At 57.2% G+C, this 26,425-nt stretch overlaps 1 protein-coding gene across 3 annotated transcripts; it reads right to left on the minus strand.

Moving 5' to 3' along the window:
• Positions 1-1,562: 1,562 nt before the first annotated feature.
• PYROXD2 (pyridine nucleotide-disulphide oxidoreductase domain 2) lies at positions 1,563-26,159 on the minus strand. Of its 3 annotated transcripts, none has more exons than XR_013814735.1 (17): positions 25,263-26,159; positions 21,109-21,128; positions 18,681-18,774; positions 18,522-18,595; positions 16,458-16,613; positions 14,433-14,586; positions 12,951-13,012; positions 12,758-12,855; positions 10,568-10,709; positions 10,061-10,195; positions 8,269-8,341; positions 7,850-8,006; positions 4,787-4,941; positions 4,008-4,114; positions 2,774-3,005; positions 2,555-2,697; positions 1,563-1,831 (listed from the first exon to the last, which is right to left on the minus strand). XR_013814735.1 is itself a non-coding variant. In XM_079793497.1 (16 exons), the coding sequence occupies exons 1-16, from the start codon at positions 25,387-25,389 to the stop codon at positions 1,761-1,763; spliced, it is 1,746 nt and encodes a 581-aa protein (XP_079649623.1). In that variant the 5' UTR covers positions 25,390-25,957; the 3' UTR covers positions 1,563-1,760. The 3 variants fall into 3 exon arrangements, 1 of the variants encoding a protein (XP_079649623.1); XR_013814736.1 differs by having other exon boundaries at positions 1,820-1,831; positions 2,555-2,675; XM_079793497.1 differs by lacking the exon at positions 2,774-3,005 and having other exon boundaries at positions 2,555-2,675; positions 25,263-25,957.
• Positions 26,160-26,425: the final 266 nt, after the last annotated feature.

Genomic DNA, 26,425 nt, shown 5'->3' on the forward strand with positions numbered 1-26,425 from the left:
CACCAAACAGTGGGAAACGCCTCCTCGCTGTGCTGAAACTGCTCTCCGGCCCCTCCCTGACCTCCCCGAGTGCCTCCGCCTCCAGCGGGAATGTTTGCCTGGCCGGCAGCTGCATCCTGGTAGACACGATGGTGAGTCATTTCAGGGCAGACGCGGTAGAAGAGTGGCTTTCTGGCCTTTGGCTGGTGCTAATTAGCAACCAAGGCCAGGGCTGAACTCAGTGTCCTGCAATGAATTGTGCTGCATCCTTACAAGAGATTACTAGGCAACTATTAAAAACAATGTTTTCAAAATTTTTTTATAACACTGATCATTGCTCATGACATGAAGTAAAATGAAAGAAAAATATGCAACTCACATACAGAATATAGCATGTGATCCAAATGATGTAAAAGACTAGCTAGAAATATTGTAAAATGGTTACCACGATTACTTCTGCAGGTAAGATTGTGTTTGGGTTTTATGCCCTTTGTTATTATATCTTTAACATTTTCTAAATTAAGTATCTGGGACTTTTATTTACCACCCCCCTCCAGTTGTTAATATTCTGAACAACCACGTCTGATGTGATCTGCTCCAGGCCTCTGAAGATTGTGCAAGTTCTCATTTGTTGTTCAATTCCGTTCTCTTCATGTGGGAGTTGGAAAGGGGTGAGCTGTGAAACCAAGGGTGAAGGCAACCGCCTTCACACATCTCACTACATATTAGCCGGCGCCTGCCCTCCCTCACATGCTTCTGGTCCCTTCCTTCCCAGGAATACAGGCATGACGGTAACACCGTCCACAACAGTGTCAGCCGCAGGACCACCCCCATGCGCCAGAGACTGGACGAAGACATGCCCTGTTGTCTTATTGGATCTTTACGGCCACTCCTCCACAGGTGAGGAAGCTGCGTCTATGGAGGGTGAGTAATGAGGTGGGTATATCTTAATCTGTATACATTTGCCGGGGGGAAGGCGGGAGGAGATGCCCCAGGAAACCGTCACCTCGGGACCTGCGGCCTTGGCTGCTGGCCTGAGAAGCGGGCTGGGGGCGATGTGTCACCACGGGGCCATTTGTACGGACCTTTCTGACCAAGCGTGACCACCCACTCCAGAATAACATGAGTTTACGTAGACAGAGCTCACAGGGGTCTTGCTCGTGGGAAGGAAGAGGGGGAATGCTCAGTCAGGAATGTGGGCCCCAGACGGCCCGGGCCCTCAGCTGTGCCTGCCTTGCACTCACCCTCACTGCTGTTTGCCTGGCTGGTGATAAGGGTTTGAGATGCCGAGCACCGTGCAGGCCTGGGGCCCCTGTGGATGACTTGGTGGCTCCCTAGGGAGCTGGGTCCTTTCCTACAGCAGCAGATTGGGCCTCACCAGGCAGCCCCCCAACCCATGGGTGGTGGGGGCCCAGCAGTGAGATGGGGATGCTTGCTGGTCAAATGGGCTGTGAGGCGCTGATGTTGTGAGAATACTGAGTATTCCAGACAAGTAAATCCCACCTACTATCACATAGACAGGCAATTACATAGTTACATTTTCCTATTCTACTAATACATAGAAAAATGCAGACTCTCTGTACAAAACATTGTTTTTAATAAAACAAAAGCAGTTCATCGTGAGTCCAAGGTACAAGGTTAACCAGTGCTGAATGTAACTTGCATGTTTTTTTTCTAAAATAGTCGCTTGAGCCTCGAGTACTGGTCTGCCTCAGCCATAGCCTGGACAGATGGCCCCGTGGGGACCTCAGAGCTCAAGGGCAATTCTCCTTGGGTCGGGGTCACAGGCTCTTGAGGTCCCCCAAGACCACGTGGGCTGCATTGCGGCCAGCGGCTCCCATGACCCCTCCTCCTGGAAGGGAATCTCCCATGAGCCAAAGCTGCACTCACCCCCACCCCAGCCCCAGGAGCGGGCAGGGCCAGGGCTCAGGGGAGCAGCGGCCAAGCAGAGTGGGGAAGCTGGAGTGCTCTGGCGTGGGCCTCAGAACCACCCTGACCCCTGAGGAAGACAGGCTCTGGGCTCCCCTGCAGGTTTCCTGCCTCGGAGCTCTGGGAAGGGGCCGGGCCCACGGTCCAAGCAAGTGCCCCTTTGGGGCTGGGAGACCCTCAGCACGTGAAACTGACACAGGACTGAGGGCTTGAGGGGAGGAGGGGGAAGGACAGGGCCTTCCCAGGAGCCCGAGCCCGCGGGGCCCAGGTAAGTGTCACCATGAACTGCGGCCTCAGGGAGGTCAGTCTCGCTTGGGAGAGGGGAGGGGAGAGTTTTTAAATGGAGAAGGTAACTTACTGATCCTTCTGGTCTGAAGGAAGGAGGGGGTTTAGGGACATGGGTGCCTCGCAGTCCCACACTGGAATGTGGGGAGATGCCTCGGGGACATATCCCCAAACCTCCTGAGGAGGGTGCAGCCACCTAGCCTGCGGCTGTGGCCCGCCCAGCAGAGGGCACCAGGTGGGGGGTGGTAGTTCCTGTGGGGGTCCCGGCCCCTCCCTGTTTATCCTGTCCCCGTCCGCATGCCTCTGATGTCCCGCCAGCCCTCGCCACCCACACAGGGTGGTGGGACGGAGGGTCCCTCACCAGGGTGGGCCCCACTCCCGCAGAGGTACAGGCCCGGGAGGGGGCAGCGGTGGCCGGCGTGCAGGGGCGTGGGGCGGGCGAAGTAGAGCTGGTCCAGGGTCATGGCGCCGTGGAAGATGTTCTGTGGAGGCAGGGCCACATTGCTAACACAGGAGTGTTCGGGTCTCCACTCCCCGTCCTCCCAGGAGGGTTCCCCTTCCGATCTCTCCTGGCTCTTACAATGCAGAGGAAAGGGGCACGTCCCGGGGCTGGGGGAGGCTTTCCAGAGGCGTTTTTTCAGGAAGGAAGAAGCGGGGAGCATCTTCAGAGTGTGAGGAAACGGGGGCATTGAAAGGGAGACTCCGTGTTTTGCTGTGGACTGTGAATCCCGCTCGGTTTGTAATGAGAGGGATTTGACTCGTTTGGCTGCTGGCACGTGTTTGTGTGACCAGGACACCGTCTGGGCCTGGGCCTGGGGATCCAAGCGGCAGGGGGACTGAGCTGGGCTCTGCTCCGATGGCCTGGGCAGACCCGGGTGGGGGGGAGGTCTGGGCAAGACGACCAACATCTGCAGGACGTCAGCACAGGGTGTCCTTCCAGCCTGCTTCTCAGCATGCCCCTCACCGACCTCGTCCCTCAACTCTGCTCTCACGGTCGCCCCTGCCTCAGTGGAGACGCCCCCTTCCTCCCGGCCTTCAGGCTGGACCCCTCATGTCCCCTCCGCCCACCTCATGCCTTCCACACCCACCCATTCCTCTCCCTCCCCTCTGCCTGGCCTCCTTTATCCTAGAGCTGGACCGGGGATCCAATAACATCTAACATGAGCCACATATGTGACTTTTGTTTTCTAGCCATGGGAAAATTTAAACGGGACTGGTGAAGTTAATGCCCATATGGGTTTCCTTTAACCCCGTAGACCCACGACATTACATTTCAACATGGGATCAATACCGCCATGATGAATGAGACATTTTACACGGGCCCCACGCTAAGTCTTTGCAACCTGGTGTGCCTTTTACACAAGCAGCGCGTCCCGTTTGGGCCCAGACACAGTGCCACGGTCAGCAGCCACAGGGGGCTGGTGCCACTGGGTTGGAACTGGCCTCCTCCCTGGCCTCCCTGCCTCCAGCCTCAGGGAGGCTTGGTGCCCTGACCAGGAGCCTGAGGGCCGGCTGCCTGGAGGAAGCGCGCTCCCTCTGAAGAAGCTCGAATGGGACAGGCCGACACGGACGTCCAGGCGGAGGGCCCCCCCGCCCCGCCCCCCGTCCTGGTGAGCTTCCCAGCGGGTGCTGCCTCTCCTGCCTGAATCTCCCAGCTCCGCCTGCTCCCTAGATCTGGCCCCTCCCCTGCCCCCTTTCCGCCATGGGCTCTGCCACTGCCCTCCCTTCGGGTGAAGGCTGTGTGTGGAGGGCACGCCCGGGAGTGGGGGTACAGAAAGAAGAATGTGATGAGGGACCCCCAGACTTATTCTTACCCCTCCAGGAAGCCCAAAGATTCTCTCCAAGTCAGGCGGAGTGAGGATGTCTCTGCCCACCACGGAGCCCTTGAAGCCAGGGGCGTAGGCCTCGATGCAGTCGAACACTGGTCCAGGCAGCAGGGAGACGGGGTGGTGTTAGGAGGAGGCGGGATGGTTCACGATTTGGCAAGTTTACTGTAACTCACTAAACTATACACTGCAAGTTATATCTCAGTAAGCAATGTTAAATAGATGGATAAAAACAGTCCTTGGGCAAATAAATTCCATACAAAGGCCTATGGATCTCAGGCTAGTCCCACCTTCAGGTCTCTGCTCAACACAAAGTTATTTCTTTCTCCTTGACGGTGCAAAGCTTTCTTTACCTCATTGCTCTGCTCAAGCTATTTCTTTTGCTTGGAATGCCATTTGCTACCTGGCTAACTCCTATTCATCCTTTACAGCCCTGCTCAAAAGGCCCCTCCTTTGGAAAGCTCTCCCAGTCCCTCCGCCTCACGCTTCCTCCTTCGTTTCACACAGTACCTTGTCCTGTAAGACTGGTTTCCTTACTACTCAACCCACTGGACTGTGAGCCACTTGAGGGCAGGAACTGTGTCTTTTTTACTTTCTTAGCCCAGTGCCTGACCCTAGGCATTCACTATGTAGACTTAGGGTTCCTTGGATAATTCTCTTCTCCTGGGACAGATCCTGAAGGTGGGGGACTCAGAGAGAGGAGAGGGGCCCTTCAGACCACACAGCCGGCTGCCGCTGCAGACGGGATGTCCAGCAGACCTCCTTACCTCTGTCTGCATATGCGTTTCTCTCCTGCTCATCCCACACTTTGCCTCCGGCCAGGGTATAGGGCGTGTACTGCGTGAAGAGGGAGACCACGTGGCAGCCGGGGGGAGCCAGCGTGGGGTCCAGTGAGGAAGGGATGCAGAGCTCAATCATAGGCCTGTGGCAGGAGGAGGGATGGTCAGATCCGAAGAAGCAGTTGCCCCCAGGGAAGGGGCTGGGGCCGCTCTGAGATGACAGGGGACAATGAAGGCAGGGGACGGGATGACGCCCAGGCCGGGCGGAGCGTCTCTGTGAGGCCAAGGTGGCTATTCACTGGCGCAGGGGCAGTGGCCACCAGGAGAGTCCAGACTATTCCCGAGGAGCCCAGCTCCAGCCTCAGGCCGCACCCCCTGGCCCAGGAGATCTCAGGCCGTGCCCCCCAGGGTCTCTGGTCCCACCAGCCCCGGCCCCGAATGCGTGGCCTGGCCCTGCCTTCCTCTACCACACAGCCTGTAGGACAAAGGGTCTCAAATGTCCCAGGTCCAGACAAACAACATGAATGAGCGAAGGGGCCAGGCTAAGACAGCAGGTGCGTGGGCAGCCAGATTTCAACCTCTCTTACCCCTGCCTGGTCACCGGTCCCGAGCAGGCCAAGCAAAGCAGAGCTGCCTGGCACCAGAGCATGGGAACCGCCCCTCCCCCTCCCTTGTTTACAATACCTATCCTACCTGCAGCACAGTATTCCCCTGGCCTCCAAAGACTGCCAACCTCAAGGCCACTGAACGCCCTCTCCCTGCATCCTCACCTGCAGTGCTTCCTCTGGGCTTGTATGTCCACGAGGCCTCTCCGAAGGAACTTGTCCAAACCCAATGCCTGGATCCCCTAGAGCCTGCTCCCCCTGCACACACCATCTGCCCTTCCCGACAAAGGAAACACCATCTCCTGGGGGCTTCTCTTTCTCGTTCCTACCCCACTTCCTGCCCAACAGCGAATCCTGGCAGCTTTACCTTCAAAGACCCAGTATGCGGCCACTTCTCATCACTTCCACTGCCCCCACCCTGGTCCAAGCCTCCATCCCTTCTCCCTTGGGTTCTCCCACTGCAGCTGACATCCTTTTCCTCCACACAGTGGTCCTTCTGAAATGCAAGTGAGGCTCTGCCCACACGTCCCTGGAGTAAAATCCAGCGGTGGTTGACACAGCCCAGCAGGATGCAGCAGCTGCGGCTCAGACTCCACCTGCTACCCTTCACTCCCAGGTTCTCTTTCTCAGTCACTCTGGCCTCATTCCCGTGCCTCCCGCACAGCAGCACCCTCCTGCCCCAGGGCCTTTGCACCTGACTTTCCCTCTGTCTGGATGTTCTTCCTCAGATACCCACAGACCTCCTTCAGGTCTCTGCTCAAATGCAAAGTTATTAGCGAAGCCTCTTCTGACCCCTAATAAAGACTAGCACCCCCCCTCCCCTGACCTATTTTTCTTCATATCACAGTGCACGACTATCTTGTCTCCTTTATAAAATATCAGTGACCTGAGGGAAGAGGTCTTGTTGACTCTGCCTGCTGCGTTGCACCTAAGCCTGTAACAGAGTAGGGGCCCCAAATCCTTATGAATGGATAAGGGGACTTTGCCCTCTACCCTTCTCTCAGGGCCTGAATCCTCTTTAGCTCATGCTATTAATGTTTGTGTGCCCGTCTTATGATAAACTTAGTGTCTGCCTCATGCCCCTACCCTACCCCCGACCCCTTCACCCTGTGCCTGTACAGAGCCTGGTACAGAATCGGTTTTCAGCAAGTTTTGGTGGACATGGACAGTATGGAAAGATGCTTGCTCCTGAACATCCCTGCCTATTCCTAGGATGGAGATACAGCTGCGGTGCGGTGGGAGGTGGGAAATGCTTTTCCAAGTTTTGCATGAAGGCAGCTTATCCTCCTATCTAATAAAGAGGGAATATGCAAATTGACCGTCACACCATAACAAAATGGCTGCGCCCACAGGGAGGCAGGGATTCCGTAACACAAGATGGCTGTGCCCACAGTGGAGGCCGAGTTCCCGTAATGAGCCTTAACGAGCAATCAGCAGGGACCTGAGGCTGCAACCCCCGCCGCCCGGCAGGGCTTGACTGGGAACCTCAGGACGTGCCCCCCACCCCGGCACCAGGCCAGGGGACCTGAGGCTGCGGCCCACGCCCCGGTGCCGGGCAGGGCGACCTGAGGCCACACCCCCTGCCATGTGGGGCTTGACTGGGGACCTCAGGCCGTGTCCACCTACAGGGCTTGATGGGGAACCTCAGGCCGCACCCCCCGCCCCGGCGCCAGGCCAGGGGACCTCAGGCCGTGCTCCCCGCCCTGGTACCAGGCCAGGTGACCTGAGGCCACGCCCCCCACACCCGGTGGGGCTTGACGGGGGTGGGGCTGGCCAGGTCTGGATCTAGCCCAATGGTGCTGGGGCTGGCCAGGTCTGGGGCTGGGTCTGGGTCTTGCGCAATTTCAAGGCACACATGGGTGGGCGGGGACTTGACTCTGGTTCCTGTGGCGTGCCCCAGACTCTGACAGGAGGAAGATTTTCATATACATTTTACTAATTTTCTTTCATCCCTGACACTTCTATTATAGAGAAAGGGCAAATAGCAATATTAAAATATTTCCTCTAATTAATTCCCTTTTAATGTGCACGAAGTTCGTGCACCGGGTCACTAGTCAGAGATAAGAGAGGATATAGATTCGGTGAGTGTGTGCCCCTGGGCAGGCTGCTGAATTGGATAAATGCCTTTTCTCTCCCACATTTTCTCCAGTTCTTCCCAAACGCCAGCACTGTTCTTTTGCTCCTTCTGCTAATCTGTGCTACTTGACTGAACCTGCCAGACTCTTCATCTCTTACCTGCCCCGGCCCATATTTCTTGCCTGGGATGCATTTCCTAGCCAGGCAGTGGAAATAGCCTTGGAATCTAAGTGTGGATTTAGGCAGGTCCTACCTCGTTGTGAATATTTAACACCAGGAGGAAGAGACAACCCCTACTGTGTCTGGACAGTCACCCCCTAGGACCGTGGCTGAGAATACGCCAGGGATGCAAAGCCCAGGGACAGCTCACCTGTGGGAGGGCCGGCCATCCATGGCCTCCTCAAAGGCCTGGTGGAGCAGGTGGGTGTCTTCACAGTTCAGGTGGATGGAGCACTGGTGATGGGGCAGCGGCTGGCCCCTGGGAGCATTGGGGGCCGCCAGGAAGTCAGGCAGCCGGTCGACAGCCACTGAGGAACCAAAGGAAGGGAGGGGTCAGGGCCCCAAGGCCTGTGTCCTCTGCCCCCCAGGATCCTCCTTCTCTCCCCATCACCCTGCTCGCCCGTGTTAGACTGGGAAGAGAAAGTATGAGAAAGTGTTTCACCTTCAAATCAGGGGGCAGGCTGGTGGTCGGGGATAGAAATGATGACGAGGTCAGTTTCCCCCAGACCTGGACGTTGCTCACTCCGATCGTGTCAGAGGGACAGCCCTGCAGTGGGGTTTGCCTCTTACCGTTGATCTTGGTGACAGGCGACTGGATGTCCAGATGAGAGATTCTCTGTGTGAACTCTTCCGGAAGCCATTCCTGCAAGCAGAAGTTTCCATAAAAGGCCTGGCCCCAAAGTGGCGGCCTTCGTCCTTTGCTCAGACCGGTCTCTTGACCTCTACTTCCGGAAATCCTTTCCGTCCTCAGAGCTCAGCCAGACCCCCTCCCCGGGAAGCCCTCCCCTCCTGCTCGGCGCTAACCACTTCTTCCTCTGTGACCTGCCAGCAGTCCTGACTGTAAATGGCCCACACTGACTCCTGCTTTCGACACGGCCAGTGGTCTGCAGGCCTCTCTCTCCTCCTGCCCGTAAGCTCTTGGAAGTCTTGATGCTCTCAGAAGTGCCTTAACAAGAGGCTTTTGAACTGACGTTTGTTGGCTTTTAGTAGCGGAATCACTCAGAAAAAGAGGTGCTTGTCTCAAGAGCAGTCCCAAGAATGGTTGGGAGCTCCATGCTCATCTCATCGTCTATTTTAGGGACAGGGGAGGTGTGGTCAGTTGCAAATATTGTTCCAAATCCTCATGCCTCTCTATGCATAGCTCTTTGTGATGCCCTCCCATTCTGACTCTGGGGTTGGCCTTGAACAAGACCAGTGTAAGTGGGATGCAAACCGGAGCCTGGAAGGGACTGCCTGGTTGAGTTTGCTTGCTTTTGCCTTCTGCCAGATGCTGAGAATATGCTAGAGCCGTGGTCGGCAAACTGCGGCTCGCGAGCCACATGCGGCTCGCGAGCTGCGGTTTGCCGCTCCGTTGACTAATGAGTTTGCCGACCACTGACCTAGCCTCTCAATTCCAATAATTACAGGCTGTTGTTGTTCCTTGTGATTAAGCCCTTATCCCAGTGGTCAGCAAACTGGGATAAGGGCTTAATCACAGAGCGGCAAACTGCGGCTCGCGAGCCACAGTTTGCTGACCACTGTAGAGGATGAAGGACATGTGGAACAGAGCCACCCTCCCCCCCCGCACCCGGCCCCGGTCATTTGGGCAGAAACTGTCCTGCACCAGCCATGCCTCCTGACCCCCTGGCTGGCATGTGAGCGAGCCCAGCCCGGGTCAGCAGGGCTCAGAGCTGATGACAGATGTACGAGGAGCCCAAATCAGCTGAGCTGAGCTTAGCCAAGATCAACTGAATTCCCCAGCTCTCTGTGCTCAGTCAGTAGTTCTTGTCACATGCCCAGGAGTCCTGTGGTTGTCTGTGACGCGGCATTCATACGGAGATAGATAATCCACGCGGGCAGCGGGACCGGGGCTGGTTAGATGTACAAATAACTGGGTCCCAGCTCTGGCTCTGTCCTTCGCCACCTGCGTGGCCCAGGGCACCTCACCTCTCGGGACCTTTCTCCTCCCCTGTGAAGTCCTGCCCTGCGTGTCACCTGTCTGCTAGGGGAGGAAGGAGGACTGGCTTCCCCAAAGGGGGGCAGACGTGGCACTTGCATTTCCTACCCCGATTCGGTTCCAGCTCCCTCGATCACCCATTTTCAGCTCCTGTCTTGGCACAGATCTTTAAAAGTTTTGGTTTTTTTAATTAACTTCAGAGAGGTGAAGGGAGAGGGAGAGGGGGATAGAAACATCAGTGATGAGAGAGAATCATTGATTGGCCGCCTCCTGCACCCCCGACCCCAAACTGGGGAATTGAGCCCACAACCTGAGCATGTGCCCTGACCAGGAATCAAACTGTGACCTCCTGGTTCATAGGTCAACCCTCCACCACTGAGCCACACGGGCCGGGCTCGGCAGAGATCTTAACCCCCCCAGGCTCACCTGTGGCGTCAGCTTCAGGAAGGTGGTCTGGGGCGCCGCATTGGACAGCACCACTTTGCTCCTCACCTCCGAGCCATCTTGCAGCACCACTCCCCGCACGCGTCCTCCGCTGCTCACCTGCACCTTAGCCACTGTCTGGACCCCGCACAGTGAGGCCCCAGAAACCCCCAGGAAGGAAAACTAGGTTAGACCTTGAAGGATTTCCATCGCCTCTGCTGCTCCTAGACATTCACAGCGTCCGCACCCCGAATCCACCTGCCGAGCTCGGCAGCTCCTCGGTGAAGCACAGCCCGCCCCTCCACCGGGAAGGCTCAGCCCAAGTGTGGGCAGTGGCAGTGAACTTGCCGGGGAGGCAGACGAGCCGGGACCCGGGGCACAGCTGCTCAGCTACTAACAGGCTGCATAACCGAGCCCCGCCTTGTCCATCGGTAAAATGAGGGAACTTACAAACCTGAGGTTTTGGAAGGACCCTCGCCAATCATCAGAGGGGACAGAGGGGCCACTCACCTTTTCAGTGAAGATACTTGCTCCGTGCGCAGCGGCTGAGCTTGCGATGGCATCAGAGAGGGCACCCATGCCTCCCTGGACGTAGCCCCAGGCCCCCTGCATCCCCTCCAGGCCCCCCATCACGTGATGCAGCAGCACATACCTGAGGGCAGATCCTCAGACTCAGTGGCCGGAGGTGGGATTTAATCTCAGAGTTCAAGGTGCAAACACTCCACCCTGCCTTGTGCCTTCAGCCTCTCTCTCCCCCATCCGCCCTGCCCCACTAGCCTCTCAATGAGCTTAGGCTCCTGTACGAGTCCTTCGCTTCCCCATTGCGTGTTCTCTCCCCGAACAAATGTGTCTGGTGCGGCTTTGGGGCCAGCAACGTGGCGACGCCCAGACCCGCAGCTCCGGCTCTCTCCTGCGCTCCAGTCCGTCTGTCCAGCTACCCACTGATATCCCCATTTGGATGGTTTCTTGGCAGGTGTCTAAAACCCAATCTCTGCCCCCATCCACCAACCTGTTTCTCCTTTCCCCCTTCCCCACCCCAATGAACGGCGTCTCCAGTTTCCAAAAGAAACCTGGGTGTAGTCTCGCCTCCTAGTCTCTCACGCCCTCCATCCAATCACGTGCTGTCACCTCCGCCTCTGAAGAGCTTTCCTGCCCCTACAGCTCCTTCCCTGGTCCAGGCCCCTCTTCTCTTCCGTAAACACTGCAGTGGGCCTTCCTCATTGGACCTCCTTCTCCCGCCCTTTCCCCCCTGCAGACCTTTCTCCACGCAGAACCTGGGGTCCAACCTCACAACCCAGCTCTGCCCCTGGCCCTTCTCTCCTGCCCAGCCTTCTCTGGCTCCTTGTCGGTCATGGCCAGAGTCTGAAAAGGGCCCCCAGGGATCCTGCCTGACCTTGAGCCTTATCCCTCCCCATGCCCCCCTCACAGCCCACACTCCCACCAAACTGACCCTCTTTTAGTCCCTTGAATAGACCACATGGTTTCTCAACTCCCAACCTTTGCACAAGGAACACAGCTGCCTAGAGCCCCTTCCTCCCTCATCTTCTGTTTCACTAGCTCCTCCTGTCCTCAGAGGCTCAGATTGACCGCCGCTCTCTCACGGAGGGCGTCTCTGACCGAGAGCACGTTGTCCCGGGTTCCTTTCCCCATCCCAGCTCCTCGGCGCTCCCCTGTCATTACCTGCTCTGTGTCTACCTCACCCACAGGATTTCAGCTCCGTTTACTACTGTCGCCCTAGCACCTCACACAGACAAGTGCTCCATCACTATTTATTGAAAGAATGAATGAAGAAACAAATTACTTAAAGGCACATTTTACAACCTGGGCAGTAGCTAAGCCTCCTGGAGACCCGCGGAGAAAAGGATAGGAAGCCCCCGCCGGAAGATCCAGATGGACCGTTTGATCACAGAGCTTGGCCAAGGTGTGGCAACTGCTGCCACCCCCTTCCCACGGCCCTGGGGAGTTGGGGGCTGGCTTAGCGCACGCGGAAAACCACTTCCAAGGGGTGCTCCCTCCCTTGAGAGCTTCTAGCTGCATCATCTGGGCTTTGGGCATGGCCCAACACCTGGCAGCATCCTCTATCCCAACACTCACCCCGCCCTTCCTGCTCCTGCAGGGGTTCCCTAAGTCCTCCCACAGCTAAGGGCTCCACTGTGTGTGACTGCCCCCTCTTGGACCAGGCTGTTAGCACACCCCGCTCACAACGGGAAGGCAGCTTCCCACCCTTACCCAGGTGTCTGTGTGTGAGTGTGTCCTGGGACCCAGGGGAATGATGGGTGGGAGAGGGAGGGGCAGCAGGGCTTCCTGGGCGGGGAAGAGATGGGGAGAGAAGTGAGTGAGGGAGAGAAGAGGGGAAAGAGTGGGGAGAAGATACATTCATGTGAGAGATCGCAGTGGCAGGTGGGTGAGAGGCTTTCCTTACGGAAGAACAGAGAGTAGTAGCTAAGAAGGACTTTTGGGGGTCAGACAACTTGGGCTGCAAATCAGCCCTGCCACCTAGTAGCTGTGTGACTTTGGGCACAATAGTTGCCTTCTCTGAACCACGGCTCTTAGATATTAGTGTGAGCGTCAGGTGGATCATGTATGGAGTGCGTGGCTTCCTGCCTGGCTCGCAGGGTGAGCTCAGTCAATGGCTGTTGTTATCACTCGTTTGCGGGAATTCGCTCCACTCCTACTGCCCCCCTCACCTCCCACACTCACCCACTCCCCGGAGTGTGGGGACTTGTCATGGCTCCAATCACAGCGTCCGTTGCTAGAGTAGCTTTTAGAGGCTCGGACTCAAACCACTGGTCCAGCACCTGGGACAGTAACACAGCAGAGAGAAGAGCTTAGGGCCATCGGGGGGAGAGAACCCCTCACTGGGAGGCCCTGCCTGAGGCTGGGAGCCCCTCACCTTGGTAATCGGAGCTGTGAGGACCTGGTAATACTGGGGCAGCTTGGCCCCCAGGATACGGCCTGAAAGAGAAGACCCATAAAACATAGACAGGCAAGAAGGAACGCTCTGATTGCAATCTCTCTGCACTCGATTCTGGAATCATCCACAAGGTTTGCTTGGTCAATGGAATGCTTTGTGATGCAAACCGCGGCTTGAAACTGGCCTGCACACTGGGGCTTGCCCTCTGAGCTTCTGCCATTAATGTAAGAAGGCCTCGACTAGCCTGCAGCTCCCAAGAGGACAGGTGCCTGGAGCACAGCTGCCCCAGCTGATCTGCCCCAGCCACAAACATGTGCGAGACCAGACTAGATCAGCGGAGCCCAGTTGGGATCAGCTAGACCAGTGGTCAGCAAACCGCGGCTCGTGAGCCACATGCGGCTCTTTGGCCCCTTGAGTGTGGCTCTTCCACAAAATACCACATGCGGGCGCGCACGTACAGTGCGATTGAAACTTCGCGGCCCATGCGCAGAAGTCGGTTTTCGGCCTGGGCGAGTCTATTTTGAAGAAGTGGTGTTAGAACACTCAAGGGGCCAAAGAGCCGCGGTTTGCCGACCACTGAGCTAGACCATGCAGATTTGTGAGAAATTAATTTTTATATGCCACTGGAGTTTTACAGTTTTATGTAGCAATTTTGTGATCATAGCTAACTGTTTGAGTATTTTTCTAGAATACAGAAGCTAAACCGGTCTTTATAACCTGGAGGAGTAGAAAAGAATAGCATGCTTAACCAAACCTCCCTTCTCATAGCCATGGCAGACATCACTAATCAATCACAGAAGTTTTTCTTGCGAAGCCCCAATCTAGCATCCTCTTCACACTCTCGTGGCCCCTATCTCTCATGACCAGGGCCACACAGGCTTCCATCAGCTTCACACAGTGCCATCGACATCATCTCACCTCACGCCTGTAAGACGTGCCTCTGCATTTCAGCCTTGGGGCTTCTCTGGCCCCAAGACAGGACGCCCACAAACGGCCACTTGACACCCACGGATGCACAGCCCTATGTAGGAGTTAAAACGCCGTGGGGCAACCTTTGAGCATTGGGAGGCAGAACCCAATGGAGAAAGGTTTCCCGTTCTCCTCTTGGGACTGGTCCTCACGTGCATTTCATGAGGCTCCTAGGGGGTCCTCTGGGGACCCAGCACCCGTCACCTGCGTGGTGGCCCGCACAGCAGCACACCAGCATGGACTCCCCCTCTTTCCGTCTCTCTCCTCCCTTCCCTGGATCACCCTTCAAAACGAACTACTCGCACATAAGCTTTTGTGTGGGCGCTGGTTTTAGGACACACCAGGCACGACCTCCTCACCGAGCTGCCAGCAGCCCGTTATGGGTGGCAGTTGGCAGGCTGCCGGGGAGGCCCGGGCCTGCATCTGATCATGGAGACCGTGGGCTCGGCTCCGAGAAGGTCCCTGATCTGCCTGATGCGGGCTGGGACTTACCGGCCTGCAGCAGGGGTGCCAGGGTGGAGAGCGCCCTGAGCCTCTGCAGCAGGGCGCCTCGCCGGAAGGCCTCCGTGTCCACGGGGGCTGCGTCCAGCAGAGGGTCGATGGCTGATGCCAAGCGATTCATGAAGGCCTCGTATTTGGGAAAAGCCTGGAACAGAACCCCAAGTCGAGGCCCTGTTGCCCAGCAGGGGACGTGGTCCCTGCTCTGCCCTCCATGCTGCCCCCACGTGGCCGCTGCCCTCAGGGAGCCTCCTGGTTCCTCTGGCCCGAGGCCCAGCCGTCTCAGTGTGGCTGTGCTGTCACTCCCTGTCCCAGGTCTGTGCCGAGGCCGACACCGGGGGCGGTCAGAGCGGGCCTGGGCAGCGGGAGAGCCATCGGGGGGTGGCGGGAACAGGGGTTAAGCTGGCCAGTCGTCAGCCACAGAAACCTGGCAAGTACCCAGGATGTGGTCTCCGTGATAAACCAAGGGCCACTGAGCAGGTTCTTCTTTCTCTGCCGTCTGCCCATGCGTTACCGAGGGGAGGTAAGACCGCTTTCCCGGCGCTCCAGCATGCCCACTGCTCCTTCCTGCTCTGCAAATCGCCCACGTCCTCCCATCACAGCAGGAACAGGTCTGCACCCCTTCAACCCCACGAGCTCCCATGACAGAATCCACTTCGACACCCACCCTCCTCCCCTGGATGGGCGGCAGGAGCTGGGTGGCTGCCTGTGCCCTGGAGGCCTTATCTTCATTTTCAGCCCAGAGCTTTTAATGTTTGGGTCATCTAGACTCACGGTATACCCTCGGGATTTGATAATTGTTACATGAAGAAAAGTTCTGTGTTGAAGTACACAGGGGAGCTCCATAGCTTTTCTGCGGGAGGCCGTTAGCATGACCATCGACAAAGACGAAGCCAGAATCCAGGCTCCTGACTCCCCACGGAGGACGTGTCCTGCCTCCTGCTCCTGTGGTCGGCAGCCCTCCAGGCCACAGCCCCTGTCCCACGGGCCCAGGGCCCTGGCCTTGTCCTAAATGCTCCCTAGTGCGTTCGAGGGGGCAGGGTTTGGAGAACAGGGGGGAGGCAGTGGTCCCCAACCCACTGCACAGAAGGATCACTTTGAAAACAAAGCAAAGCTCCCCAGGCGACTTGGACTGCCAGCCAGGCTTGGAAATTGCTGGTTGAAGAGATATTACCTAGTGATAGACGCGCCTCACAAAAAGCAACACACATTGATTACATTCACCTAGGTTCTCCTTATAAAAATGTCTGCACCAGGATCTGAGTTAATGCCATGCCTTCAGCTTATATCTAGGCTTAGAACAAAAAAATAGCCATTTAAGGAATCTTTTTATATCTGCAAACCAATCACACCAGGCCCATTATATTCAATAACTCGTTAGACAAAGCTACCCAACGAATTCCTTATAATGCAATCCCAAGAAAAAGCCTGGAAAAACTGTGCACTCGCTGTCAGCTGCGGTGCGTCCTCTCAGCAGACCCGCACGCCATCGTGGACAAGTGTTTGCCTTGGGCTGTCGGGGGATTGACGCCAAATCGAATGAATATTTATTACAACCTTCTTGTTCTAAATTCCTGATCCAGTTCATTCTATCCTTAATCGTCTCTGATCCGCCCTTGATCCTTCGTCCTGGCCTCCATGTGCTTTAATATTGATAACCACTTAGAGCTCTGTCTGAAAGCAGCAGAGACAGAAAGCACACAGTGTAAGCCCATGCCAGCGGCCTCCCTCTGACAGTCAGCAGGCAGAGGCCGTCGGAACAGTGGCCGCACACTGAACGCACAGGTTTGAGGGGCTCCAGTGTCCACTGGTCTCAGCCACGGACCTTCCCCCCTTCCCTTCGCAGTGCCCAAGATCGAAGGCGAGTGGAACCCTCGCAGGGCAGGTGGGGTGGCCTGTCCGAGCCCCTGGCCCTTGGACATGTGCTCCAGGACAAGCCCAACTAGGCCCGTTTCCTTTCGAGAGCCGCCTGCAGGCGAGAGAGGGAGAAAGAGATCAGTCGCCGGCCACTTTCCCTACCTGGGCGTCCTTCTGCGAGAACTGGGCAATCTGCCTCTGGTTTTCCGCCATGTCTGTGCCCAAAAGTAGGGACCTGGGCGCCTTGCTCCCCGCGCCTTCTTCCAGCATGGGGGTGAAGGAGTAGGGGTTTCGAAGATGAACTCTCAGCCCATGTTTCTGCAGGACACAGGCAGAACAAGCAACCGTTGAGGGATTGGTGGCCTCTGCCCTTGACCTTCGCTGCTTGTGTTTATGACCACTGAGATACCTGTATGCAGGTTCCCACGGTCCTGATTCCTATTTTTTAGTGTAAGTGTATAAAAGCCCCCGTGCCCAGGCACTCTGTGGCAGACCATATCACACCACGCCACGCCATGCCAGGATGCATCATGCCACACCATACCACATCACACCAGGACACACAGAGCCACACCACTCCATGTCATATCATGTCACACCACTTCATATCACACCATGCTACCCTGTGCCAGAGACTGTACTAGGGTTTACAATGGTTAGCTTACATCAGCTCTATACCACCTTCATTGTACAAATGCAATAATTGAGGGTCGGGGAAGTTAAATAACTTGTCCAAGGTCACATTGGAAGGTGGATCGGGTTTCAAAACCACATCTCTGACTCAGAAGCCCTGGCTCACGCTCCGCACTAGTCTACAGCTGCCCCCGCTCCAGAAATAAATAATTAAAATTTGGAAAGACACAATAAAAAAACAATTATGTGAAAATCCATACTTACAAGGTAGATAAATTATTCACATCAAAAATTTTTATTTACTTTGCAGACTCATTTACTCCAGGGTCACCTTAAATGGAAGTTCCCTTGATGCATTTAAAATATGATTTGACTTACAAATATTTGAAGAGCACACGGAACCTTTCAGGAGCACATTGTATTTTATTTTATTAATAAAGCTATTAATCATGTGAAAAATTCTGTTCTGTGACTCTCCGTTTTCAGAAGCTAGATTTTTCACAGGAGGGTCTCCCCCACCCCCTCCCCCACCACAGCTGCCTCTGCGCACAGCTGGTGCGTCTGCACGAGCCGCCACTCTAGGCTGGTACTACGGGCGGAAGACCAGAGGCCCTCTCCCGTCCTTGGCTACATTTCACCCAGTCCTGGCTGCTGACTCTCTCTCTCTCTCTCTCTCTCTCTCTCTCTCTCTCTCTCTCTCTCTGGCTCAAATAATTTCTTTAGTGCGTTTCTGTAGTTATCTAGTTCGGAGAACTCCTCTACATGAACCAGTTCAAGCAGCCAAACAGCCGAAGAGCTGTGAACAGTGGCTCAACATCTTCTCAATTTCAAACTTTCAATTTAGAGCAAAATTGGCGCTAAAGTGGCAGCCTCCTGCACAGGGGGCACAGGGGACCTTTTCTCTGGGGTGACAGGCCCCACGCAGGGAGGGGCTCAGCGGGCCCTGGGCAGTGGTGAGCAGAGTTTATAAAAGAGGCAGCGAGGGGTGAAAGGAATGTGGGGGGGCGGGCAGCGCTGGCCCAGCCTGTGACCAAGGTTAACCTGAGAGAGGCAGCAGGGGCCCCTGAGAGGTTTCAGATGGGCTCCCAACAGGCCTGGCGCCCGAAGAGGTGAAAGTCCCTCGGCCTCCTGCTCTGGCTGCCAAGGGCGGCAGCAGGACCTCCCGCCAGGCAGGCTCCCGCCTGAGACAGCTTTGCAGACTCAGGGCTCAAGGGTTCAGGCAGGTTCCCCGAGGGCCAGACAAGTCAGGGCTGGGGGCAGGGCAGGGCCGGGCTGGGGACGCCCGCCCCACGTGGGGATCAGTGCTGCCTGGAGGAACACGGCCTCGTGTTGACAAAGCTCCTCCATTAAAATAAGGAGGATGTTTATGTGGAAGTTCCCGGTTGTTAAGACACTGGGTGGACTAGACCAAACCATCAGCAGGAATGTACCCAGGAGACCGTAGATGGATAAGCCCTGGGATGGAAGCGAGACCTCAGGTGCAGGGAATCACCTTGTGGGGAGCCTCACCCCAGGGGGGAAGATGGAACTGACACCTCCTCTCACCCTGCCCGCCCCCCCATCCCCCCCAAGGCCGGCCGCAGCGGGCTCTACCTTCAGCTCCAGGTCAGTGTAGATCTGCGGTCTCAGCAGGCTGAGGAGGTAGGACGCTCGGGAGAACTTAAACCCTGAAACCGAATCCGATGGAGACAGTCACCGGCGGTCACCGGCGGTCACCCCGCCGCCTGCCCCCACCCCACCTCTCGGGCTCACCTGGAACGATCTCCTCCGTGACAGCTGCGCCCCCGATCACATGGCGTCTCTCAAAGACGGCCGTGTTCACCCCCATTCTCTGTAGGTAGGCCGCCTGGGGGACACACAGCACCTCCCTTCACCCCGGGCGGCCGCCTGCAGTCTCAGGGCCTCACTGCAGGCCAGCCTGCCACCGGGCTCACGCTCTTCCGCCTCTGGGGAGCCATTCCCCTGCTGCCCCTGAAACTCTCGCTTTCCCAAGTGTCTTCTGAGATCTGACATGACTGCTCCCGCCCCTCTGCTTCCTGGCTGCCTCTCACCTTCCCTCCGGGCAGGCCCAGGAGCCTCTGGGAACTCAGGCTCCCTCCCCAGGCGGGCGAGCCTCATCCTCCCCGCCCACCTCCAGAGGCCGGAGTGACTGGGCTGTGAGTGCTGAGCCTGACCTCCCCTCACCACGGCTTCTCCTCCTCTCTCCTGCCTGGGCAGCTTCAGCCCCGAGCCACCTGGCCGCCATCTCCTCGTGTGCAACACGGGGCCATGATAACAACACCCGCTTCACCTGGCTCCGGGGCTGCTGTGAGGATTCACTGAGCTGGGCGCTGGCTGAGAACGTGCCCAGGGAATGCAGCTCAGGCTGCAGTGCCGCCTCACTCGGAGGAACAAATGATGGAGGGTTTTATTAATTTTTCTCTGCACTTAGTTGTAAATCAATAAATATTTGTTGAGTAGAATTAGTCGGCTTTTGAGTCTATGCTGGTCCTCTCACCACCACCCAGGTGACAACAGGGATGGTATCGTTCAGATGGCATAGAACTGACTTTTAAAAAAAAGTTCACTTGGCAACGCCCATGTGCCAGACGCTGGACTGGGTCAGCTCGTTTAATTCAGCCCAGCCCCCTTGAGGTGGAACTAGAATTCCTCCCATTTCACAGACGCGGAAACCAAGGCTCGGCGAGGGGCCCCGCCCTCCACAGGCTCCCGGGGCTGATGAAGAGAGGGGCTGGGAATTGAGCCCAGCTGGCCTGGGCTCCGGGTCCGTGCTCCCCACACGTCCCGGTGAGAGAGGAGAGAGGACAGCTGACCTTGGGGAGCCCGCCTGGCCCCGGAGGGGAGCCTGTGTGTCCTGCTGGAAGGACCACCTCCGACCAGGGACTGGGAGCACCGAGACTGAGACAGAGCGAGCCCCTCACAATTCTCAGCACAAACGCAGGGGCCCTGGGCCCCCCACACAAGGCCCAACGCTCCCTTCCTGGGCCCAGAGACTGCTGCTTCGTCACCAGTTCCCGTCTCCGCCCGCCTCGACGCAGACAAGGTTCATGGAGACGGCCCATCGCGGGGTTGTCCCTCTTTCTGACAGGGTCCAATCGAGAGCAAACCCTACTCCCAGACGCCCCCTCAAGTCACCCAGCCACAGCGCAGGTCCCCCGAACGCCCGCTCACTGAGCGCCTGGGTCCCCGGGTGTGCGGTCTCCTCGCCACCAGGAGCCACCACCAACTCCATGGACGGCAGGGGCCTGGCGGCCTCGGCTGGAAACCTCCAGCAAGGAGTCAGCATCCGAGTCCCTTCTCCACACTCTCCGAGGCTGGGCGTCTACCCTGTGCTCCGGTGGCCCAGAGCGGAGGGGCTTGCCTTACCCCCACCCCCTCCCCCCCACGCAGGCAGAGCTGGGAGACAAGCCCAGGTTCACAGGAACACAAAGTAGATGATTTAAATTACTGATCAGTTGAGTTACAGAATGTCCCCCTGTGAGATGTTCAAGTGAAATTGATGTGTCGGGGGAAGTACTGAGACTTAGCGCCCGTCCCATCGCTCCCGGCACTGCTAAGTCCCCTACGTTGATAGCCTAGAGCGGCCGCCGCTTCAGGAAGAGGTCCCGTGTTTCCTCGGGTCCTGGGCACCCTCTGCACGCTGTGGCCTCCTCGGAGCCCACGGACTCCGGTCTGAGAAGCACGGCCCTGGGTAACCCTGGCCCGGCTCAGGGGCACCCCCTCTGCTGCCCTGGCTTCCTTGCTGTCCCAGGGGGCACCTGGCCCGTGGGGCTGCTGTCCACTCCGGGTGGTGCGTGGCCTGAGCCCAGCTGAGAGCACAGGCCTCGGCACGCAGGACTGCGCACACTCGGGGGCACAGAGAGGCCCACCCAGCTCGGTACCTGGTCCCCAGGCTCCAACACGTCTCCCAGGCAATGCCCATTACACACCCACCTCCCCAGCTTCTCATCATCTCGCCCCTGGAAGTTCCCTGACTCCTCCAAGGTCAAGGGGAAATCCACGGCATGGAAGCAGAGGAGAGGAAAGGGAGCCCCCGCCATCCTCCTTAACCCCTGCCGACGCCCATTCCTCCCGGCACTGGTCAGCACAGGAGAGAGGACTGGCCTGCCCTTCCTTCTCTCCCGTGGCTCCTGAGAGCACATGCCCGGGGCCAGTGGAGCGTGGCAGGGGAGGTACTCACAGCCGCCAGCCCGTTGTGACCTGCAATGACACAGGGAGGGGAGGAGAGCTCGGTCAGCGGGCAGACGGACACGCTCCCGGGTCGTGTGGTCCCCCATCCCCGCCCCAGGCCTGGGAAGACGCTGGAGAGGGAGCAGAAACCTGGGCTCCCCTGAAACGTGCACCTGGATGTCAGAACAGCATCCAGCCTGATGCCAGGAGACGCCTGGTCTGTGGGGTCAGAACCCCGGTTCTCGCCCTGGCTGGGAAGATGTCCTTTCGCCCAGCATGGCCCGGGGCTCCGTGCCGGAGCGAGAGGCGAGGAGTCCACGCTCATCAGAGAAAGCCATCCGCGAAGCCTCGTGTCACAGAGCTTCCTCACGTGGGGATGAGGGGCGACTGTCGGGTGGGGGGCGGGGGACGTCGCAGGGAGCAGGAGGGAACTTGCGCGGATGCCGGAGGTCCCTGTCTGGCCCAGAATCAGCACCGCCCAGGTAGGTGTTGGTCGTGAGGACGGGTGCTGTCCTGGCTCGTTTTGCCACGTGTGGTTCACAGCGGTGGCCCAGAAGGCTGTAGGCACAAGGCTTTGTCCTTGTCGCCCCCAGTGCTCCCACAGTACAGTGAGCACAGTTCAAAGGAGGGAATTAAACTCTACCGTTCCCGTGCTTGCTGGAGTAGCTAGCACGCTTCAGGGAGCCCGGGGATCGGGTGAACGTACCCACCTTACACACCAATGTTCCCCCCCACACCGCAGGAGGCCGCCTTCGGGTCGGGAGCCCTGAGCTTGGCCTGGGAGCCCAGGACCACACCAAGCCCCCTGGTAGAAGCGCCGCCCCAGCTTTGAGAAGCGTCAGGATCACCGGGAGCCGTGTGAATGCCGAGACTCCCAGTCCCCTCGCCACAGTGTACCCAGCAGGCTGGGGGCGGGGCCTGGTACGGGGCCTCGCGCTCCCAGGTCATTCTGACACAGGTGGTCCCCGGGCCGAGCGGCCTCCTCTTTCCTTAGTTTCAGGAGAAGGTGCAGCTGCTGCTGATGGAGAATCCCCGTTGGGCAGAGAACAGGCCCCGGCCATTTTCAGGGAAGGAGGCGGGGCGTAGTCTGGACCACGGGGCATGTCTTGGTGATAAAAGGTCGCTCTGCATCTTCGAAGATGTCAGATGACTGTTCTCTGAGCACCAACCTGAAACCTCTGTTGACTCAAATAAAACGCTCAACTGATAATTTCACAAACATCCATAAAGAGGGGAGCAGCAATGACCCACGTGATGGCTTTCTTCACAGCTGAGCTGATTTTAAATTTTCCACATAGAAACTCCCAGAGTTTTAGAGGTCATTGAGCCGACCTCTCATCCACTCACAGAATCCCTTTCCAAACCTCTCCAACCAGGATCCGTGGGAAGAAATGCATCTCACCCGCTGGCCTGGCACACCCTCCACATGCAAGTGTCTTCACAGAAACAAACGTGAACTGACATCGACTCTTATCATGTGACAAGCAGGTGGTGAGCTATTAGGTAATATTTTAGTTTTTAAAATGCTGGTGGATATACTATTTTTACACACTTTTGAAAATTCTCCTAAGAAAGTTTAAAAAACATTGCTGGATGGGACTCATGAATGGTTGCCACCTGCGTTTGAAAAGCCCTGCTCTCAAATCCATACACCTGCAAGGCCGCTGTCCTGGCTCAGCCTGGCTCCCGCTAGTTCCAGGCATGGCCCTGAGAGCCAGGGTCACGGCCAGGAGCCTCATGCTTCCTCATGTGCGAAACAGAGGATGCTGGGGGCCTTGCAGTGTTGCAGAGGAAACAACCAGTAACATATGGCAAGCCCACCCTTAGCAGGCCCACAATAAATGGTAGCTGTTTGCTCTTTAATTAGTACTGATTGTGAATCTTGGGAAACTAATAAAGGCTTCTGGGCAACTAGGTTCCAGTTCAATCATCACAGATAAGCCCACAAATGCACAAACATACCTCAGGTGACAGAAGTCTGGGATCCGATATCCCAGAACCCTCCTCCCGGCACCCTTCACCCCCAGGCCTGGCTGAGCCCTCCTGTGGCTTCTGGGGACCTCCCCCTGCCTCCTGGAGTGGCCTGAAGCTGCCGGCAGGTTCAGCTGATCCCCACGCCCGACTCCTGGGGTCCATAGGCAGCAGGCTCGCAGGGCTCCACGGAGGAGCTGCTCTGAACAAGGGCCCTTGAACGTGTGGGCCGCAGCTGCCTGCACTCAGTGTGCTGGTTAGACACGCGGACCTCCGGAGCCGCCTTCAATCCCGAGAATCCTAACCGCCAGGCCCAGGGCCCGCCCTGCCTTTTAACAAGCTCCTGGGCCTTCTTAGGCACACTGAGGCCGCTGACTACATCAGGGTCCTCCTCGAGGGGGCTCCCAGCTCCTGGTGTGACTTCAGGGATGCAGAGATGGGGCCTAGAGCCAATGTCCCTGCCAGGAAACAGCCGGGTGAGCTGTCGTCATGGACGGAGAGAGGCAGAGGCCCTCCCTGAGGCTGAGACCGGCGCTTCCATTTACTGAGCTGTCAGTGGGGGCTGGAGCTGGCTGCCCCAGCCCAGGAAGTGTGTGAGCAGTCGTCAAAACAGCCACTGTTAAACATTAACTTATATACACTTACAATGAAAGAAATTATATTAAAGACAAAGGCAATCAATACTCAATAGTGTCACTTCCTGATTATTGTTTTACTATGGTCTATGCTCTTGCAGTAATTTCCTCTGTGCATCCGTACGGGGCCATGCTAGGTAACGGTGGGCTGCTGTGTATCCCACCCAGACTCACATCCAGCACGCCATTTGGTAACTTGAAAAAGGCCATGGCGAGAGTACTTGCACCATGGGGATGAGCCGGCATTACACGGCGGGCTTGATTCGTTATTCTGTTGATAGACTTAGGAAAGTGATGGAGAAAATGCTAATTACGCAGGTTAAACTCAACAGCGTGTTGTGTCCGTAGCTGTAGCTTCGTGAAAAGCACAAAGAAATGGAGGGACTGTTCTTCCGGCATTCATCGGATGGAGGAGAGTCGGTCCCATCACCGAAGGAGTGAAGTTCGGACATAAATCTTGTTGTTTCACTTAGTTCACTTTTGTTCTACTCTTTAAAGTAAATGAAAACATCACACTACATTTTTTGGAACTATCCTCATTTGTCAATTGCAACCATAGGTTGGCTACTGAGTTTGGCAAAAATCACAGAAATTCGGTGAGAATCAATTGGGCACCTGGAATGTAGAGAACCGTTATTTTATCTGTAAAAATGTGTGCTTCATTGCTTTTATTTCAGCATCGCTACTAAGCTGATGCATGGGTGTATTTGCACACGTTTCCCCTGGAGGGGTGACTGTTAAACCTTGACTGGCTCACGGCTGCTCTCAGCGCATACACAGTGAAGGAACGCCAAAACACGGTGCAGCTTTACAGCTAATGGGCATGTTCTCCTTCCAGTCCCGTGTTGTCTCTCTGTATAAACGCAGTTGGAAATGTCAAAAGTTGAAACTCAGGCCCTCGGTGAGTGTGAATGGCAGGCCTGAGGGAAGGCAGCCGGTCCTGCCCGCAGCCCCCCAGGCACCCGGTGGGGTCGGGCTCTGAGCCCGGGGCCAGCAGGACCCGTTGCAGATTCCACACCCAGACGTGCACGGCAGCGGGGCTGTCGCCCTCTGCGGACACGAGCATCTCTGGGACTCGTTTTTGTTTGTTTTCTAACTCCCCTTCATGGAACGATCCCAGTTTCCGCTGGGGATGGGTGGCCTCAGTGACGAGGCTGCGGTGACCAGATCTCAGGCCCTTGATGGGCTGGACTTCACCGGTCTGTTGTCCCAGGCTTTCTTCCTAACCCGTAGGTAACAAGTGCTTCTCAAGAATGTGGTGCAACCAGCAAATTCCACCGGAGATGGACCGACCTGGTCCGCCTCCTCATGGTAGATGGGAAGACCCAAGCCCAGAGGCCAAGAATCTGCTCCAAACCACCCAGCCAATCGGCGCCAGAGCCAGCCCCAGGACCCCGCGCCTGCTGGCAGATGGTGGCTTCCACCACAGCCCCTGCTCCCTTTTGCCCCCCCTCCTGGCCTGCCTGTGCCCAGAAAACAGGGACGGTTGGGGAGGGGTCCCTCCAGGCCTCTGTGCGGAGCTGCCCTCCAGCCCTCAGCTCTGGCTCAGCCGCTTTACCTGCTCCTATCACCACCGCATCGTACTCAGGCTTCAGGCGACCCGTGGCCTCCCAGTGAGCTGGTCTCCCAGCAGGACAGGGCCAGGCGCTCATGGCCCTGCGGAGACCTCGGCCACTTGCAGCCATGTCTGCTCAGCACTCGGTCAGTAATTTGCTTGCAATCAGCTTTTGGTGCCTCCTCAAGGGGCGGGGAGCAGGGGAAAGCGGGGAGAGGAGGAGCTGCAGTCCTGTTGCCACACCTGGCCTGCGGCCAGGACTAAACCCACGCGCCCCTCCCCCTCCGAGTCCACCCAGGGCAGAGCTGTGGCGGTGGCCTTTTTAACCTGCAGAACGCCTGCGGCCTCCGGAGTAATCTGTGCTGGTAATTCTCGATGCTCCCATGAGCCAGGCTGTGCTGACCAGTCCTGGAGCCCTCCCGTAAGCCCCAGCACGCCCATGTTACAGGCCAGGGCACTGAGGCTGAGAAGGGTGTGTGAGCAGTGAGGGCTCTGTGCTGTCCTGCTTCTCAGGAAGGAATGGAATGTCCGGGAGGTGCTGGGGTGGGAAATCTAAGTACAGACTCGGGTTTGACGGCCTCTCACTCCGACCTGCCGGCCTGTAGGGTGGCGAACCCCTCGGGGAGCCACCAACATCCCCTCGCATGGCCTGGCTTGCGGCCTCGGCAAAGCTGCAGGGAGGGCCGCCCCTGCGCTGGCGCCCTCTTCTAAATGCTTAACGGGCTGAGGCGGGGGCCTGGGGGCCAGTTCACTCGTCTGTGATTCTTGGGGTCACCTTTTCCTTTTGAAGGCCTGGACATCTCCCTTCTGTCTTTTGGCTCCTTTCCCAAGAATCCTCAGGGATTAAAGGCCACATCTGTAAATACCTTTGGCTAAAGCGCCTTATTACTACCCTCCGGCCTGCCTTGAATTAGGAGCCCCTTGGTCCCTTAGTGGACCTTATCGGGAGCCCCTTAGTGGGCCGCGCCCCTTGTAGGAAGCACCACCCCAGGAGCCGGGAGTGTCTGTACTGCTCTGACATCGCCCAGTAACCCCATGTCAGAAACCCCCCGCACAACTGGGAGAATGTGTGGGAAAGTGCTCCGAGGGGGTGGGCGTCTTCTGGGGACCCTTCTCCTCGCCGAGCCCCTCACAGGCACAGCCCCTGCACCCCCTGCGAGGCTTCC

Source organism: Cnephaeus nilssonii, assembly GCF_951640355.1.
Source record: "Cnephaeus nilssonii genome assembly, chromosome: 16".
NCBI classification, from domain to species: Eukaryota; Metazoa; Chordata; class Mammalia; order Chiroptera; family Vespertilionidae; genus Cnephaeus; species Cnephaeus nilssonii.

Bases quoted from the DNA above. Each gene is read 5' to 3' on its own strand.
- PYROXD2 (XM_079793497.1), bottom strand. From the start codon at position 25,389: ATGGCTGCAAGTGGCCGAGGTCTCCGCAGGGCCATGAGCGCCTGGCCC. The intron at 21,129-25,262 runs GTAAAGCGGCTG...GTGTCATTGCAG, and splicing joins TGCGGTGGTGATAGGAGCAG to GTCACAACGGGCTGGCGGCT. The intron at 1,832-2,554 runs GTGAGGGACCCT...ATTCCCTTCCAG, and splicing joins CGGGAGTGGGGCCCACCCTG to GAGGAGGGGTCATGGGAGCC.